Raw genomic sequence first — 18,190 nt, 5'->3', positions numbered from 1 at the left:
CGGCTAGCCCCTGTTGTAGCTCCAGAGGGGTAGGAGTAACCTGTAGCACGCGATGCTAACCGACTAGCCCCTGTTGTCGCTCCATACGCTCTCACACAATTTTTCCGCACTGCAAGTGAACGCACCGTAACTGAAAGGCACAGATGTTTTTTCTTTTAATCAAAACCATTGTCGCTCATTCATTTGTGTCATTTAAGGTTTATACTGTATGCTTTGAAATCCCCATTGTTAGTTTAAATACAAAATGTTCTCACTTATAATGGTTCGTATAAATGTAAATACAATACATCTGTTTGTATATAGATGTATTCTGACCGGTTGCTAATAGCAGCTGGTGGGCCTCTCCTCAGGGATCAGTGGCATACGTACCCCAGCAGGCCTGGATACAGAACGCCACCCTGCGGGACAACATCCTGTTTGGGAAACCCTACGATGAGCAGAAGTACTGCTGCGTGCTGGAGGCCTGCGCCCTCACGCCTGACCTGGAAGTGCTGCCTGGAGGAGATATGACTGAAATAGGCGAGAAGGTACCAAAAAAAGAGGCAGAAAATGTTTTGTTTCTGTTCTCAGACGCCGGCTTTGGCTTCTTCTTCTTCTTCTTCTTTCTTGTATACATTATACCACTGGAAATACATTGATGTGTCTCGACCCCGCAGGGCATCAACCTCTCCGGTGGGCAGAGACAGAGGGTCAGTCTGGCCCGAGCCCTGTACAGCGACACTGACATCTACCTCCTGGATGACCCGCTGTCGGCCGTAGACGCCCACGTGGCCAAACACATCTTTGACAACCTCATCGGTCCAGAGGGGGTGCTGAAGGGCAAGGTGAGGAGTCTACACCCGGGGTCTCATCGTCGTCGTCTTGTTTTCTTCTTCTTTCATCAATTTTTGATATAAAAATCCCATGTTAACAATACTGCAGAGGTGAATGACCTACAATTTACCGAATCGTTCGTGTCATGACTCTCGTTTCAAGAGAGGAAGTCGTGCGTGTCTTTCTTTATCAGAGGAAATGGCATCTTTTATCAGTTTTATGACCCAGGCTTCTGATTAAGAGCCGGTTTGACTGCGGTCTGCTGGTAAAGTGCAAATATTATCATTGAATACATAATTAAAGTGACCTTGTTATAAGAAGGTGTGTCTCCGTTTGTCTGTGATGTGTGTAGTCACATCAAAGAAAAAGCAACAACCGATGTTCCTTTTGTTGTTTGACAGACACGTATTCTAGTGACACATGGCATCAGCTTCCTGCCTCAGGTGGACAACATCATGGTGATGGTGGAGGGCCGGGTGTCGGAGATGGGCTCCTACCAGGAGCTGCTCAAACAGAACGGAGCCTTCGCGGAGTTCCTCAGGAACTACGCCCTGGAGGACATCGTGGAGGAGGAAGAGGCCACTGGTAGAGCATCACATCACATGTAATGGTTGAAAAGAAGAAGCTCCGTAACACACTGCTGACGATGCTTTCCACAGAGGAGTTGATTGAAGAAGAGGAACTGTTCGACGAAGACGCCCTGAGCAACCACACGGACATAGTGGACAATGAGCCGGTGATCAACAAGGCCAAGAGGAACTTCAGAAGGTAATCAACAACCGACAAGGATACATATTATTTTCATACATTGAATGAGATCTGTGAATAAATGACAGTTGAACTGCGACTGGCGGATATTATTTGGTCCTACAGGCGCTCTTGAATGTTTTTCTGGTAAAGGTCACCGTGTGTTGTGTCCGTATGAAATGTCGTAATGGGATGAAATGACGACATTTTGACCAGACATGGAAGGCAAACTGCAGCTGACGGTCCGGTCGTGAGGTGCTTAATGGTGGCCGTCACATGGAGGTCATCTTTGCTCCCTTTCGCAGGCAGATCAGCAGCATCTCGGTGGACGGAGAGAACCCTAAAGGCCGCTCGGTGAGGAGACACGGCTGCAGCCAGAGGAAACACTCCGACCAGCAGGAGAAGAAGGTGCCGCACGAGATGCAGAAACTCATCCAGGCGGAGACGGCGGAAACCGGCAGGGTCAGTGCCGCTTCGGTTGTTACAGACGTACAGATGGACCTTTTGCTGAGGCCGGCAGCTTTTCAATTTAAGAGCAATACACCAAGAGACTAGAAAAGACCTGAAAAGACAGATCTCATTCAAATGCCAAGCTGTGGAGGAATGAGCTCGTGAGAAATATTCCCAATACTTGCGTGGATAATATTTCCTGAGTAATCATTTCCGATCATAGACTCATCCGGCTGTAAACGGATCAAATCACATCTACCTGCCTGCATTGCTTCTGAAGATGATCTCAGATCAAAGTAAGCATAAAAGTAGCTCATTTACAAATTCAGTTTCTCCTGAATCTTAGTCATCATATCCTCAAATCCTCTCCACAGATATAATGTTGCATCATCACATTGTTGTTATTACAAACCCTTATGTTTAGAAATCAACAAATGCCATGATAAACATATCTATAAGGGCACGAGGCTGTTTCCATCGGTGACCGCTCACCAATCATTGTCATTTTAAAACCTTTGTCATCGATCTGAGCCAACCTCGACTCACCGCCCCCCCCCCCCCCCCCAGGTGAAAACAAAGGTGTTCCTGGAGTACGCCAAGGCGGTGGGGCTCCTGCTGTCGGTGTTCATCTGCTTCCTGTACGGCTGCCAGAGCGCAGCGGCCATCGGAGGAAACATCTGGCTCAGCCAGTGGACCAATGACGCGCTGACGAATCAGACCCAGGAGAATATTCACATGCGGGTGGGGGTGTACGCGTCGCTGGGCATTGCACAAGGTAAGAAACACTCGAGGGGTCACAATGAGCATCATAGGAAGCACAAAGTCATCTTAAAGTCATGTTTATGCCTTTTAGTCCTGTGTGGGAGGGTTTTTATGTCTTTAAATGCTCATCACAGGAGTGCCTTCATTATCTAATCGATTTATATATTGAATTAATCCACCATCTGTTTTTTTGCCTCTGTTATTTACCAATTTGTGCATGTATATGTAGACGTTTAGGACACACTGACAGATGCAAAGGCAACTTCTTTTGATTTAAAAGTAAAGATTAGAAGGCAAAAAGAAAAATATGGATTTGGATGCATTTCATATAATTAGTATTCATTATTTCTGTTCCTACATAGCTACACACACAGACACTCCCACATCCTGTACATTGTACCCCAGTTCCCTGCTCCCGTATACATTTCTACATTTATACGAGTTTGCATCATCGTGTTGGGGAGACGCCACCATTGTGTGTCCAGGTGCGATGGCCGTACAGCTGCTTTAACTCCGTGGTGCCAAATGCCTCTTCCACCCTCATCAGCATCTCGTTATGGACTGCGTTGAAACAAACCGAATGTATTTTTTGTCTTGCAGCCAGTTAAACGTTTTTATTTGATCTTTTTTCCTCTGCAACAAGCCGGGCTGGAGGACATTCAAGTGGCTGCGGATGTGTAGTTGACAGACGTGACTGCGTCTGCCAGTAATTCCATTCCTTTCTCATGCCGCAGTAAAAAAACCAACTTTCCCTCCCCAATACCTTTTCCCACCCCTCCATTCAACCCCATCCCAGGTTTCCTGGTCCTGATCTGCTCCTTCACACTCGCCATGGGGAGCATCGGCGCGGCGCGGAAGCTGCACTTTAACCTGCTCACCAACACATTTCAAACGCCCCAGTCTTTCTTTGACACCACGCCTCTAGGACGCATCATCAACCGCTTCTCCAAGGACATCTACATCATCGACGAGGCTCTGCCGTCCACCGTGCTCATGTTCCTGGCCACCTTCTTTGCCTCTCTCTCCAACATGATAGTTATCGTTTCCAGCACGCCCATCTTTGCCGTTGTCATAGCGCCGCTGGCTTTCGTATACATCTTTGTGCAGGTACTCGAGCGGGAAAATGTTGCTTGTGTGCCAGATGAGCCTCTCCTCCTCCTCCTTCTCTTTTTTTTTATTTAAAATTTTTCCGCATGCATGTTGGAGCAGCAGCTTTATTAACCTTCCCAATGCCTCTGTCCCTCCTGTGGCCTGTGATGTTGTCAGTGATGAGTCTCTGCTTCCACACACTCCAACAAGATGAACAGCCTTTATTGGTTCATGACCTCCATCTAGTGGTGGACCAGTGTTATTGCAACTGGAGCCACTTCATATAATGGGTCTTTACTGGGGGCCAGCAGTGTCTGGATTTATTTTTGTCATCATGGGATCGTGAAGTCTTTTTATTTATTTAGCTAAAGTAAAAACATGGAGCATGAGTTCCCAGTTTAAATGGTAACGTTGTTGTAAAGTAGCAGAGATGTTGTCTGGTCAGATGAAGGTAGTTTGTGTGTGAGTATCTGTGCATCTTACAACAACATCTTCCTCATAATATTCTAATACGAGTGTTCGCTTTAAAACCACTGTGTCACGCACGGTTTATATTGAAGCAGCGCAGCTGTACAGAGTCACCATGTGAAGTCACACGTCAAGAGGCATATGGTGGTCAAAGGAGAAGCCCCGCCCCTCCTCTACCTTTAGGGAGCTGCACAAGAAGGGATGTTTTTTCATTAGGAACAGGTCCTAATCCATTTAACGCAGGTGTTGTTGTGTTGTCACACTTGACCCCCACCCCCCCTTGCAGGTGCGCTGTTGTTGGCTAACTGCCTGTTGTGCCGGGCCTACTGTATGCTGCGGGTGGCCAAGCTCACGCACCACGACATGCTCCAGGGGGTCCTGCGAGCTCCGCAGGCCTTCTTCGAGAGCACCCCCACTGGGCGCATACTGAACCGCTTCAGTAAAGACGTGGACACAATAGACTCCCACATCCCAGACAATATTGACATATGGATGCGCACTTTCTGGTACACACTGAATGCTGCTCGTATGCTCTGCTCTCACCCCAATGTTCCTCATAGTCATAGCCCCATTAACGCTGTTCTATTGGTGGGTTCAGGTAAATAGGAAACGAGTCCGCTCGTTCATACAACATGCATGAGAGAGAGAGAGAGAGAGAGAGAGAGAGAGAGAGAGAGAGAGAGAGAGAGAGAGAGAGAGAGAGAGAGAGAGAATGTGGTTGAGACGTCAGAGCTGTTTTAGTGCTGGAGGCATTCAGCGTAGTTTTAAAGACTCGTCAGCAGCACCAGTCGTCTACACGCACATTTTAAATTCATTTATATTACATTTGCATTCAAATGGAGGCCAAGATAATCCCACTGGTTGTAGTTCAGAACTGAGCCTTACTGCTGCTCTGCTTCTCAGCCGCGGGCCGACAGAAGGAAGCCCCCCCCACCGTTGGTTCGACGTGTCTGTGCTTCCTGTGTCGTCCATCCCGTGTTTCTCTCCATCCCGCTCTGCCGTCGGCCCTCTGAGGCTCGATGAGGTCGTTGCTGCCGCAGGAGCATCTCAGTGTCTAAACAGCAGCTGTTGATGTTGGTTTGCTTAGTTTCGAAGTCTGCAGTAGTGATGTCGTTTGTGTAAATATTAATAAGGAAAACCCTGAGCGGAAAGTGAGTGAACAACTATTCTGGTGATGTATTGTCTAAGTCTGATCTAAATAGCTTCTTCTCTTGTTTTCTTGTTTTTCTTTTTCCATCCGTAAAACAGTGAAACAGTTTTGTCTGGTGAATAACTTTTACTTTTTTTTGTTGAGCATCTCTTAATTTACAAGATCACGTAAATTAAATCTCACACGAAGGCTTAGAAAGTCCTGTCTCCATCATGGAGTGTTGCACTTCATCCTCGTGTGGACAATGTGAGTATTACAACAACAAACACTAAACTATTATGATTTTAAATACAAAATAAAGCTCCTCCCCCTGTTGTAAAGTCAAAAACACTCGATCAGACAAAATGGACCAGAAGTTGTTCTTCTCACTTTCCTTCAGGGCTTCCGTACTAATTCATGGACATTTTACATGTGACGGCACCGTGTCTCGTGATGGAAACACACTCCTGTACCTGAAGAGGACACAGCATGGCGTGTTCCCGCTATCACCGCCTGTTAAAGACACATCCATCCATTGGTTGATTGTAGTTCACTCGTCACGAGGATGACTTATCAGCCTGTGAAGACAGTTGCCGAATGTTTTCTGTGGGGGTCTGCAGGGAGCTTTTTCCAGACTTTGAAAAACGAAATGAAATAACCTCGATGACGTCACCGGGGTTACCTCAGCTTTGGCTTTAGACTTAACATTTTCATCAGAAAGAGTGTATTGCTACTACCAGTGGCGGTTTGAGCTTGACCCACACCAGGGAATACAAGCCAGGACATCTCTGCTGGCCTCTGCTGCTCTAAAGGATCAGGAAAAAGATAGTCAATAAATCTTTAAAGCAAACATAACTTCATACTAACACACTTATAATCTGTAATTAACTCGTCACAAGTAGGAACAGTGTACAAGAGGTCACTAAGCTTATTCTAGAGGGGAAATTCACAGGTGCTTGTTCTGGTCTGTGTGTGTTTCCCGTAACCGGACCTCAACCAGCTGTACTAACACGCTCATACTGTTCCTGTGGCGTTGTCATGGCAATCCATCCATCCTGCATGGCCCTCATGTCTTTGCTGCCTCTTTTGTCCCTAATATCTTCTGCTTCAATCATACATGTCGAAATTCCGCAAATGAAAGCCACAAAAACGCTCTCTGCACAAAATCTGATGAAGCACCAAGCTTTTCAAAATTACAAAGTTATTGTATTTTGTTCTTAGATCACGAATGTATTATTTAAAAAAATCACGTGTGACGACGAAACAAAAACACCTGCAGTTGGACCCATTGTACATCCTGTACCGAGTTACCATGCAACAGGTGATCTCTCACGTGATTGGTCCGTGAAGCTGCAGACCAGAGATTGCATGTGACCTCAGCTGGCATCATGCCCAGAACACCCTCTAAACTGGAACCGCTGCACGTGTTTTGCTCACACAGGCTTCCTCTGTGCGAGTGTGTGTGTGTGTGTGTGCGCGTTGGCTTGTCTGTGTGCATCACCATTGTGTTTTTTGAGCCCCTGCGACGGCTCTGTTCAGTCGTAACGTGGCGTTTGTTCCTCCGTAGAGATTTTATGTGGCCACGTCTCGGCAGCTCAAGCGCCTGGAGTCGGTCAGCCGCTCGCCCATTTACTCCCATTTCTCCGAGACGGTCACCGGCAGCAGCGTCATCCGAGCCTACGGCCGGCACGCCGCCTTCGTCGTGATGAGCGACATGAACGTGGACGAGAACCAGAAGAGTTACTACCCGGGTATCGTGTCCAACAGGTAAGCGAGGGTCTCGTATATATAGATAAAAACGCAAATGTTTCCATTTCCACGTGGAAGTTTATGAGGATTAAACAGACGACATAGGATAAGCTTTGATAAAAAAACTCCCGGCAGAGTTGGTATTTTACCTTTGCAGAACCCATTTTTGAATTGATGTCGTTACATTTCATTTAGCTGGAGCTCTTTATCCAAAGCGACGTAGAACCATGTGACATTCATACACCGCAGACACAGCTACAGGGAGCAACTCAGGTTAAGTGTCTTGCTCAAGGACACATGGACTAGGGCAGGGATTGAACCGTCAACCCCCTGGTTGAAAGACAGATCTGCTAATTACTCTTATTTTAAATGTTCCTCGATAAGTCACGTGACATCTTGAATTTAGTGTCGTTTCGATGCGACGGCTGTTTGATTGAGCACGTTTATCAACCGACTGATCGATTCCACGTGAGGCCGAGTGCTGTCGAGTCCAGCGTTCTCTGGCGGAGTTCCCACACTTGCTGGCGTCCAGCCGGCTCTCTGATCACTCCTCCAACGCACGAGTCCACGAGCAAACGGCATCACGTCCACCCTGAGGGGGGAAGGGAAACCCTGGAACACCGCTGCTGCCAGCTGTTCCACGGAGGCCAAATGCACCAGAGTGTCACGATGGAGTCGCTGAACGCGGCTTCACTCGCTGCACTGTCCTCCCTCCGTACGCCACCCTGCTGTGACCTCTGACCTCTCACCCGCTGTGTCTCACAGGTGGCTCGGAGTGCGGATCGAGTTCATCGGGAACTGCATCGTGTTGTTCGCGGCTCTGTTCGCCGTGATGGGGAAAGAGAACCTGAACCCGGGCCTGGTGGGCCTGTCGGTATCCTACGCCCTGCAGGTACGAGCCAACCGGCCACAGGTGTACGATCCATCTGCAGCGCAGAGGTTATGAGAACAGCAGGTTAGGAGGTTTAGAAACCCGAGGATGTTCGAGGTAAGTCAGGTCAATGCATGGCGTCTATCTCACCAGACCTTTGTCACAAAATCAATCGTGCAGCTTCTCTCAGTTAGGAGACTTTCATCTACAGGACTGTCTCAGAAAATTAGAATATTGTGATAAAGTTCTTTATTTTCTGTAATGCAATTAAAAAAACAAATGTCATGCATTCTGGATTCATTACAAATCAACTGAAATATTGCAAGCCTTTTATTCTTTTAATATTGCTGATTATGGCTTACAGCTTAAGAAAACTCTAAAATCCTATCTCATAAAATTTTAAGATTTCCTCAGACCAAGTAAAAAAAAAGATTTATAACAGCTGAGTGTTTGTCAAGGCTCAGGAAACCCTTGCAGGTGTTTCGAGTTAATTAGACAATTCAAGTGATTTGTTTAATACCCTACTAGTATACTTTATCATGATATTCTAATATTTAGAGATAGGATATTTGAGTTTTCTTAAGCTGTAAGCCATAATCAGCAATATTAAAAGAATAAAAGGCTTGCAATATTTCAGTTGATTTGTAATGAATCCAGAATGCATGACATTTTTGTTTTTTGAATTGCATTACAGAAAATAAAGAACTTCATCACAATATTCTAATTTTCTGAGACAGTCCTGTATCTTTAACTATTTCAACCATCTATCCACCAATTGCAGCTTTTTAGCCGACTATGTGAGCTCATAATCTTTTATGGATAGCTTATTATTGGGACCATTTCTACATCACCTTGAGTGTTTTCATCTTGTATCTTCTTGTAGCCTCCCTTCTTTCCTGGTTACCTCTTTCTCGCACATCTCTGTCTAGCTGTTTAGATCTCTGCTCTGCGTGATCTCATTTACATTCGCTCTCAAGCTGATTCAATATACGAATATAGTTCTAATTGAATCACAATGTATATTTATATTACATCTCTGGGTCTCCGATGAGTTCAGCTGCTCCACCGTCTGTTCAGGTTCCCACGGTGAACATCAGAAGCACGTCTCCGACTAACTGAAACTCTTCAGACGACATTTCCTGAACACCACCACCTGTTTTGTTTTTGCAGGTGACCATGTCGCTGAACTGGATGGTGCGAATGACTTCAGACCTGGAGAGCAACATCGTGGCAGTGGAGAGAGTGATGGAGTACTCTGAGACCAAGACAGAGGTGTGTGTGTGTGTGTGTGTGTGTGTGATGCATTTACTCACATTCCAAAAAACTGTCTTGCTGCCAAGTTCTCAAGCAGCACGGGACCTATAAACTCTTAACGAGCCCCAGAGGTGTCGGGTTACTTGGTGCCAACAGGGCCCGTCTGCTGCATGAGACCAGCATGTGCACTGTAGGCGGTGTCGTCACAGTAGGTGCTCCTTCTCGAGCTGCTACAGTTGTTAGTGGACACTTTAGTGTGTGTAATGAATGTTTGGCAGCCCTCGGTGGCTCCTGGGTTGTTGCTGTTGTTTTGAGTGATAAACAGATCGGTTCTGCTCAAAGCCAAACGGGCCGCTGAGCTGCTCAGAGTTTTTCCTCGTCAGAAATGCAGCTCTTGTGTCCACAGGCCCCGTGGGAGGTGGAGGACAAGAAGCCCCCACCCGAGTGGCCCACGGAGGGGAACGTGGAGTTCCACAACTACAGCGTCCGGTACCGAGAGGGTCTGGATCTGGTCCTGAAGAACCTCACGCTGAGCGTCAAAGGAGGAGAGAAGGTGGGGGTGGCGTGGCGATCAAGAGGCAACAGTCATGTGGGTCAGCTGGTTGCACTCATCCCTGTGGGCGTCGGTCTCTGTACAGATCGGGATCGTGGGCCGCACCGGGGCCGGCAAGTCGTCCATGACGCTCTGCCTCTTCCGACTGCTGGAAGCTGCAGCCGGAGAGATCACCATCGACGGCCTGAAGATATCCGAGTTGGGGCTCCACGACCTGAGGTCCAGACTCACCATCATTCCACAGGTACACGGCCGGGAGGAAAAGACTTGACTTCAAAGCCCGGCGGTGACCTCTGACGGCATCTGTAATTTCCGCTACTCTTCATCACCGTGAACACAGAACTTCATTCTGGACAGCAGCATTGCTCAGTTAGTTTCAGCCAAAACATCCATCTTGTGTTGGTTCTGTTGGTAGTTCAATCCATCTGTCCATACTACAGGGGTGGTTCTACTGGGACTTCACAGTTCCAGTATATATATATACTAAATTAAATTATGAGAAACAAAATTGCATTATTTTTCCAAATATTTTGGATTTTTTTTTTTTTTTTTTTTTTTTCTAGGCCTGGTTAATAGCATAAAAAAAAATTGACTTTTCCAGGTTTTCCATGACGTACCCGGGACCTTTTTTTAAATAAGTTGAAAAATATGAAAACATTTTTTTTTTTATCGATTAATCGATTAATCATTAAAATAATCAACTGAGATACGACCTGGAACTGTGTCTGTGTTGGGAGTGACCTCATCATCAGGCGGTCAATCCACCAGCAGCAAAGAATTAAGAAGAACTAATGAAATGACTGAAACCACGCGGCTGCTCTCGTTTCATATTCAGTGCACAGAAAGGAGAAAGAGAGAAATTAATCCAAAGAGAGACGAGCTTCAAGCTTCTTTAAACACATATTTAATATGTGTGGTTTTGGACTGGTTGTTGGATAAATACAGTCATTCATCTTGAGCTCTGGCAACTTAAAAATGAGTTTTTTCAACTATTTCCAGACGTATAATGTGGTGTAAATGCTTTTGTTTAAAAGCTACTGAAAAGCCGCCAGAATCACAAAGGAAGTTGCAGAACGTCTCCTGACTGTCTCTCTTCTCTGCCCCAGGAGCCCGTCCTCTTCTCCGGCACACTGAAGATGAACCTGGACCCCTTTGAGAAGTACAGCGATGAAGAAGTGTGGAGGGCTCTGCAACAGGCCCACCTCCACAAGTTTGTCAGCAACCAGCCGGCAAAACTGGACCTGGAGTGCTCCGAGGGAGGAGAGAACCTCAGGTCGGCTCCGAGACGCGCTGCACCGGGTGATTGGTTTGAGTCCGCCGGGCTCTTCATGTGCCGTTGTGTCCGCAGTGTGGGCCAGAGGCAGCTGGTGTGTTTGGCTCGAGCGCTCCTGAGGAAGACGAGGATCCTCGTCCTGGATGAAGCTACGGCTGCCGTGGACCTGGAGACGGACGATCTCATCCAGTCTACCATTCGGACTCAGTTTGAAGACTGCACCGTGTTCACCATCGCTCACCGACTCAACACCATCCTGGATTACACAAGGTCCGACACACAGAACACTTGCTTTGACAGCACTGATGTGGGCTCCGGCCGAACTCAAAAAACAAAGGTCACCCGTAGAGATCAGACACATTGATACGGGTCGTCTGGATTGAGGGAGGTGGAGCTTGTTTGAAGTTCTTCTTCGGTTTGGAGAACCAGGCCGGAGCAAAGCTGTGCAGCAAACTGTATTTTAGACCCTTAAAATATTCCAGTAAGTGTGCGCGCCATTTTTAGATAAATTATCGCCTCTTCATGGCAAAATAAAGCAGCGACACTATTCTAAATATAGCGTGCTTTGAGGTTTTCTTTGCCGAAAAATGTCTCTGTTGCCCTAAATTGTTCTCGTCTGTTTCTCCAAACCGGGAACGAGACTGTAGGTCTCCAAATAAACCAATAAAAAAGAAGGTGGAATCAACCTGTGAATGTATGTTGATGCATTTCTATGAAAAGTATGCAGGCTTTGTGAATGACCTCCTCTCTCCTTGCAGAGTGCTGGTGTTGGACAAGGGGCAGATAGCAGAGTTCGACACTCCGGCTAACCTCCTGTCCCAGCGGGGGGTCTTCTACGGCATGGCTAAAGACGCAGGCCTGACGCAGTAGAGCCGCCTTCCTTCCCCCGATGTTACAAACAGGGGTCCGACTCTGCATTTTAAACCTGAACGTGGAACTGAAGAGAACCTTTTTCTATGTGCACTGGGTGTTTTGTTCTTCAGGACACTCGCTGAAGGTTTTTGAATTAAGCCTGAACTCCTTTGCAGACTTGGATGGATGAGCAGGTGCACACAGGTCGGATCGGGACGTCCTCGTGCTCCTCTGTGATTGTCAGAACTGTCTTGTCTTGGGTGGCCATCGTGGTCTCATGCTGGTTGATCCAAGTCTGCCCGTTAGTGCCTTCTGCCAGTGGGATGAAGTCAGAGAATGTTTTATATCCAGCTGTCTGCTGCAAAACAACCAGAGAAAAAGGAGGAACTTTTTTATTTAATTTCTTTCTACAAAGAAAAAATACTGTGCCACTGTACTTCTCCTCATATATATATTATGAGTATAAACTTTTGTGATAAACCCACTTATTTTTGTACTGTACCGTTATTTAAGCTACTTTAAAAATAATTGTCTCATCTAGGGAAGTTTGTGAACCAAATCTATTAAAACTTGAATTCTGTACCACCAACATATGAATTGTGAAAATGCCTTTAATAAAAAAAATTAAAGGATGAACAATGTTTGTGCTGGTTTGTTATATTTCAACTCAAGGTAATCAAATATATATATATATACTGGACTCTGGACTGTAAAGCGACTTCGGGTGTCTTGAGAAGCTATATAAAATAAATGATAATTATAATATATATATTATTTATTTCTATCTATATATGTATACATATATAATTATATCTAATTTTATATATACAATTATGTATATAAATGTATTTCATAGATAATGGTCAAATTGTAAGGGATGAAATTCACTCAATTGCCAGTTTATTAGTTACATCTTGAAATACAATAAGAAACTGAGATTGTAACTACTCTAGCCATCCGCTAGAGGGCGCTCACAGCCAGTCGTTACTGCAACGACACGTTCCTATAGGCCCATGTTGCACAACATCAGGAGAACACGTCCTCTTCCGATGCTACTCACACCAAAAATGCCAAATGCAATCCCATGAGCGAAGTCAACGTAGAGACGAGAAATTTCGAAATGTTTGCGAAACTTTGCAACTCGGCCAATCAGCTCTTGAGTTGCTCCGTGCTTCATCGCTCAGACACTTTTGTGTTTTGTGGGCAGCTGGAGCTCTTGAATAGGCTACCTCTCATGAGTAGGCTACCAGAATCACAGAGAACTAGAACGGGCACTCGGTAGAGCGCATACCTTCGCATATCACAAGATTGGGCATTGAATTATGAACATTTTGGCATTAGTTGCATGCCAATTGGATACAAAATGACCGCGCTATGGTAAAAAGAAGATTTTGACCTTTTCATGACCTTGACTTTGACCCGATTGATCCCAAAATCTTATCAAATGGTCCCCGGATAATAACTAGGGCTGTCAATCGATTAAAAAAAAGTAACTAATTAATCGCACATTTTGAAATTCATTAATCGCGATTAATCGCGATTAAAAGTTGTTTTTCTTCTTTTTAAAGACAGAACTTCACACAGAGCTGTGTTTTCAAAGAGGCTCCTACATATAAAGTGCCAGTGAGGTATTTAATATTGTGGATGATAAATTGTTTCTTTAATGAAACATCCAGATTAATTTAAAAAAAGAAGTATATTGAGACCCCATTGGTCCTGTCATCTTTACCACTGAACAGCAGCAGAACCAGTGGCCTTGGTAAACTAACTGACATTCAAATATGTCACATTAACCCTCTGGAGGCTGGGCTCATGTTCTCCATTTTACAAAAATATTTAAATTCACCTTTTAAAGGCGTTTTCATGTAACACATGCCCATGTGTTATACATCAAACATTACAGAACAATCTCAGCTCTATTCAACAGTGGCGGGCCGTCAGGGCCAGCAAGGCCTTCTCTGCTGGCCTAAACATCATCAGAATATATATTTTTTTCTAAATATATTTTCCCACAAATATGTATTCAATTATTTCTCAGAGTAAGAGTTATTCTCTTAATTTCATAGCGTTCCTCTTGGTTGCGCTGCTGCCAGCGCCAGGTTGAGATTTGGAGGGCTGGTCTTTATGTTAGATCTTTTATCCAATCATATTCAGCCATCGTGTGTTGCCAGGGGGCTAACATCTGCCCTTAGGCCTTCAGAATCAACATTGCGGGCGCTGGTAGCTTCAAGTGAATGGGAATGACAATGTTGTGTCAACCAATCAGCTTTAGAGTTGGCTCCTCTAGGCCTTCGAGAAGGCCCCGGAACCGGCACAGGAGCAGCGAGCAGGCGGAGTGCTGCACGTCTTTTGATTGGATTACCAATATTGAGAGGCGGGTCCTATGGGCAGGTATATGCAGAACCTTAGAACTAGGAAACTGAATTTGATAAAGGAATTAATTCGCAGACTACAAAGCTGTTTTTTCAACCCACAATGGCGGAAGGAGGAGAAGATGTCGATTTGGTCGAGCATATACTTGAAATCTGCTTTGGGTGCGACAATGCCCTGTTTAGTGAACAAACGAGTGCAAGTGACTTTTTCTTCTTCTTTTTCTCCGTCCCGATGCGCGCATTCTGCAGACGTGCAATAGAGAAAATGACGGGGGCGGGCCAATTTTTTTTAATGTCATGCGATCTACCAATACTACGCCGCGATCGACGTATTGAGCCCTGGTCAAGAGCCATGGCATCATAATGATAGTAATAAGAGGTGGATTAATTCGGGTGGGACTGTGTAGGACCTCACTGAAGGCCCAGGCCCCAGGCCCACGGCCCGCCACTGCTATTCAATGAGGCTCAGTTGTCCTCGCGCCGTGTTCTCTGGTTCTCTGACTGACAGGCTGCTAATGAGCCTCACCTGTGTGGGAGGTCCTTGTGATTTACTGAGTGTTCATTGGTTGTTTTTTTCGCTAAATGTTGACAGACAAACGGATTGACAAATCACGGTGAAGGTTTCGTGTGACGAGTTCTTTCCGCGCCGCGTCAACCGACACGTCGCCCCTCCGTTCCTCTGTGTATCAGAGGGGGAGACGGGAGGAAGGAGGAGCAGGAGGAAACCCGACTGATTCATCCACGAGTTTAAACTGATTTATGCTCCTTATTTTCGCGGAGAAATAATTGCTTTAAAAACGGAAACAGTGTCAAACCGGACTGCCGCGGTTTGACACTCAGAGGAGTGAAAAAACTTCAACGAACACCGGAAGTAAACAAAGTTGCGTTAATTGCGTTAAAATATTTTAGCGCGTTAACGCGGGCAAATTAATCACATAGATTAACGCGTTAACGCTGACAGCCCTAATAATAACCAATCATCCCACCAAATTTCATGCGCTTCAAGAAGATTTTGACCTTTCCATGACCTTGACCTTTGACCCGATCGATCCCAAAATCTAATCAAATGGTCCCCGGATAATAACCAATCATCCCACCTAATTTCATTCGATTCAATACTTTTTTAGTTATGCGAGTAACACGCATACAAATAAATAAATAAATACACGGCGATCAAAAGATAACCTTTCGCATTTTCAATGCGAAGGTAATAAAACAGGCGATGTCATGTATAAATATTTATTATATTCATGTTATGAACCCAATCACGAGGGCGTTAGATGTTCCGACGTTTGTGGGATTTCCTCAACAAGTATAAAGCAGAACTAGTGGTTAGTTCTTCATGGTGGATGAAGGAGTGAAGCCACAGAGATAAGCCCCGCCCCTCGCAAAGTTTAGCATGCGCAGGCCACCCGACCTCTGCAGCTATCCCAGAATGCAACAGCTCGACTGGTCTTCAGCCTAAATTCACCCACACTGCTCCGCTCCCTTCACTCGGTACCGGTGGCTGCAAAACATTGGCTCTGAATGTAAGAGGTGCGCCGCAGAATGGTCGCACTGATGAGCGCTCCGCCAAAACTATCTAGCGTTTTGTCTGTTTTGTTACTGTTAGTTGTTTGTTACGTTAATGTTGCAGTGTCGTTAATTCAATATGACCAGCAGACACTTATGGAGATCAGATTTGCACTCGGAGAGGACTACTACAAGAACTTTAATTCAACTTTCCGGAGTGCGAGTTCGGACTGCAGCGGGCTCTTTGTTGTTCCGCCGTCGGATATACCCACAAGACGGAGGAAGAAAAAACGAGGCCGACGTGCTGGAGTTCTGGTTCGGAATCGGAAAAGGTATTTCAAACCTGCTCTACCATCCATACTACTTGCCAACGTTCAGTCCATCGACAACAAGATGGATGATCTGAATGCACGTATTAAATTCCAACGGGACATCAGGAACTGCTATGTATTGGCATTCATCGAGACGTGGCTCGTCCCGGAGATATCCGACGCGGCAGTTACTCCGTTGGGATTCAGCATACACCGTCAGGACAGGACAGCTGATTCAGGCAAGCGGGGGCGGAGGGGTCTGTGTTATGGTTAATTTTTCTTGGGCTACGGACATAGCAGTACTAGCATCTCACTGCTCTCCAGTCCTCGAGCTGTTGACTGTAAAAATCAGACCCTTCTATCTACCGCGGGAGTTTACTGCAGTCGTTCTGAGTGTAGTCTACATTCCCCCCCAAGTAGATAAGGCTACTGCTCTGGATGAACTGTATGGAATTATCAACGGTCTGGAGAATGTGCACCCAGAGGCAGCCTTTATTGTGGTTGGGGATTTCAACAGAGCCAACATGAAGAAAGTCCTGCCTAAATACTATCAGCACATTGACTTCTTCACACGTGGAGATCAGACCCTTGACCATTGTTATACGACATTCCGGGACAGTTACAAACCCCTCCCCCGCCCTGCTTTTGGTAAAGCTGATCACACCTCCATTCTTCTGCTCCCCGCATATAGACAAAAGCTAAAACAGGTCAGACCGGCTGAGAGGACAGTCCATCAATGGAGGGACGAGAGTGTGGCGACTCTCCAGGACTGTTTTGACAACACTGACTGGCTGATGTTTCGGGAAGCAGCAGATGGGAACATTAATGAGTATACAGACACTGTTTCCAGTTACATCCAATATTGCATTGAGGACATCGTCCCGAAGAAGGCTGTCCGGTCTTTCCTAATCAGAAGCCCTGGGTTGACGCCATGTCCGGACCCACCTTAGAGCCCTGTCTGCTGCCTTTAACTCCGGGATCCTGATCAGTACAGGAAGTCCAGATACGACCTTTTGAGGGCCATCAAAGCTGCAAAGAGGACATACAGGAGCAAGGTGGAGTCTAGCTACCATGGCTCTGACCCCAGGCGCATGTGGAGTGGATTAAGAGCCATTACAGACTACAAGGGGAGGGGCTGCAGTGAGACCCAGTCCTCTGTCCTTCTTCCAGACGAGCTGAATGCTTTTTTCGCTCGATTTGAGGGACAGTGACCCCCCTGCAGCGGAGCTACCTGAAGGCCCAACCAGTGGTGTGCCTACTATAACTGTAGCAGAGGTGAGGCGCTGCTTCAATAAGATCATACCTCGCAAGGCACCTGGCCCGGATGGCATATCAGGTAGGGCCCTCAGGGGTTGCGCTGACCAGCTAGCGGGGGTCTTCAGCGACATCTTCAACCTCTCCCTCAGCCTGTCTGTACTCCCCACATGCTTCAAACGGACCACCATCGTCCCTGTGCCCAAGAACACCAAGGTCACCTGCTTGAATGACTACCGCCCGGTAGCACTGACCTCTGTGATCATGAAGTGCTTTGAGCGGCTGGTCAAATCATTCATCTGCTCCTTGCTGCCTCCCACCCTGGACCCGATGCAGTTTGCATACCGGTCCAACCGGTCTACAGATGATGCCATAGCTCTGACCACGCACACGCCCTCACCCACCTGGACAAAGGGAATACATATGTGAGGATGCTGTTCATTGACTACAGTTCAGCATTCAATACCATCACCTCCAGACTCGTCTCGAAGCTCGTGGACCTGGGACTAAGCACCTCCCTATGCAAATGGGTCTTCGACTTCCTGACGGGGAGGCCACAGGTGGTGAGAATCGGTGACCGCACCTCATCTACAGTCATCACCAACACAGGCACCCATCAGGGCTGTGTGCTCAGCCCCCTCCTGTTCTCCTTGTTCACACATGACTGTGTAGCTACGCACAGCTCCAACCTCATTGTCAAGTTTGCTGATGACACAACCATTGTGGGCCTC

At 46.4% G+C, this 18,190-nt stretch overlaps 1 protein-coding gene across 4 annotated transcripts in view; it reads left to right on the top strand.

Moving 5' to 3' along the window:
• The window catches only part of abcc3 (ATP-binding cassette, sub-family C (CFTR/MRP), member 3), a 49,769-nt gene extending 37,116 nt beyond the window's left edge, over positions 1 to 12,653 (top strand). Inside the window, exons 17-31 of one of the 4 annotated variants that reach the window (XM_056429196.1) lie at positions 351 to 527; positions 657 to 824; positions 1,215 to 1,398; positions 1,473 to 1,581; positions 1,866 to 2,022; positions 2,578 to 2,785; positions 3,569 to 3,879; positions 7,026 to 7,225; positions 7,973 to 8,099; positions 9,249 to 9,350; positions 9,739 to 9,885; positions 9,971 to 10,129; positions 10,992 to 11,158; positions 11,234 to 11,428; positions 11,917 to 12,653. In XM_056429196.1, coding sequence (XP_056285171.1) covers positions 351 to 527; positions 657 to 824; positions 1,215 to 1,398; positions 1,473 to 1,581; positions 1,866 to 2,022; positions 2,578 to 2,785; positions 3,569 to 3,879; positions 7,026 to 7,225; positions 7,973 to 8,099; positions 9,249 to 9,350; positions 9,739 to 9,885; positions 9,971 to 10,129; positions 10,992 to 11,158; positions 11,234 to 11,428; positions 11,917 to 12,028 — 2,523 coding nt within the window. In that variant the 3' untranslated portion in view covers positions 12,029 to 12,653. Of the gene's footprint in view, positions 1 to 350; positions 528 to 656; positions 825 to 1,214; positions 1,399 to 1,472; positions 1,582 to 1,865; positions 2,023 to 2,577; positions 2,786 to 3,568; positions 3,880 to 4,615; positions 4,836 to 5,232; positions 7,226 to 7,972; positions 8,100 to 9,248; positions 9,351 to 9,738; positions 9,886 to 9,970; positions 10,130 to 10,991; positions 11,159 to 11,233; positions 11,429 to 11,916 lie in introns of those variants that run through there. The other 3 variants (XM_056429199.1, XM_056429197.1, XM_056429198.1) reach the window with 3 other exon arrangements.
• Positions 12,654 to 18,190: the final 5,537 nt, after the last annotated feature.

Source organism: Pseudoliparis swirei, chromosome 13 (genome assembly GCF_029220125.1).
Source record: "Pseudoliparis swirei isolate HS2019 ecotype Mariana Trench chromosome 13, NWPU_hadal_v1, whole genome shotgun sequence".
In the NCBI taxonomy this organism is placed as follows: domain Eukaryota; kingdom Metazoa; phylum Chordata; class Actinopteri; order Perciformes; family Liparidae; genus Pseudoliparis; species Pseudoliparis swirei.
This window is presented reverse-complemented; position numbering and strand designations above follow the sequence as displayed.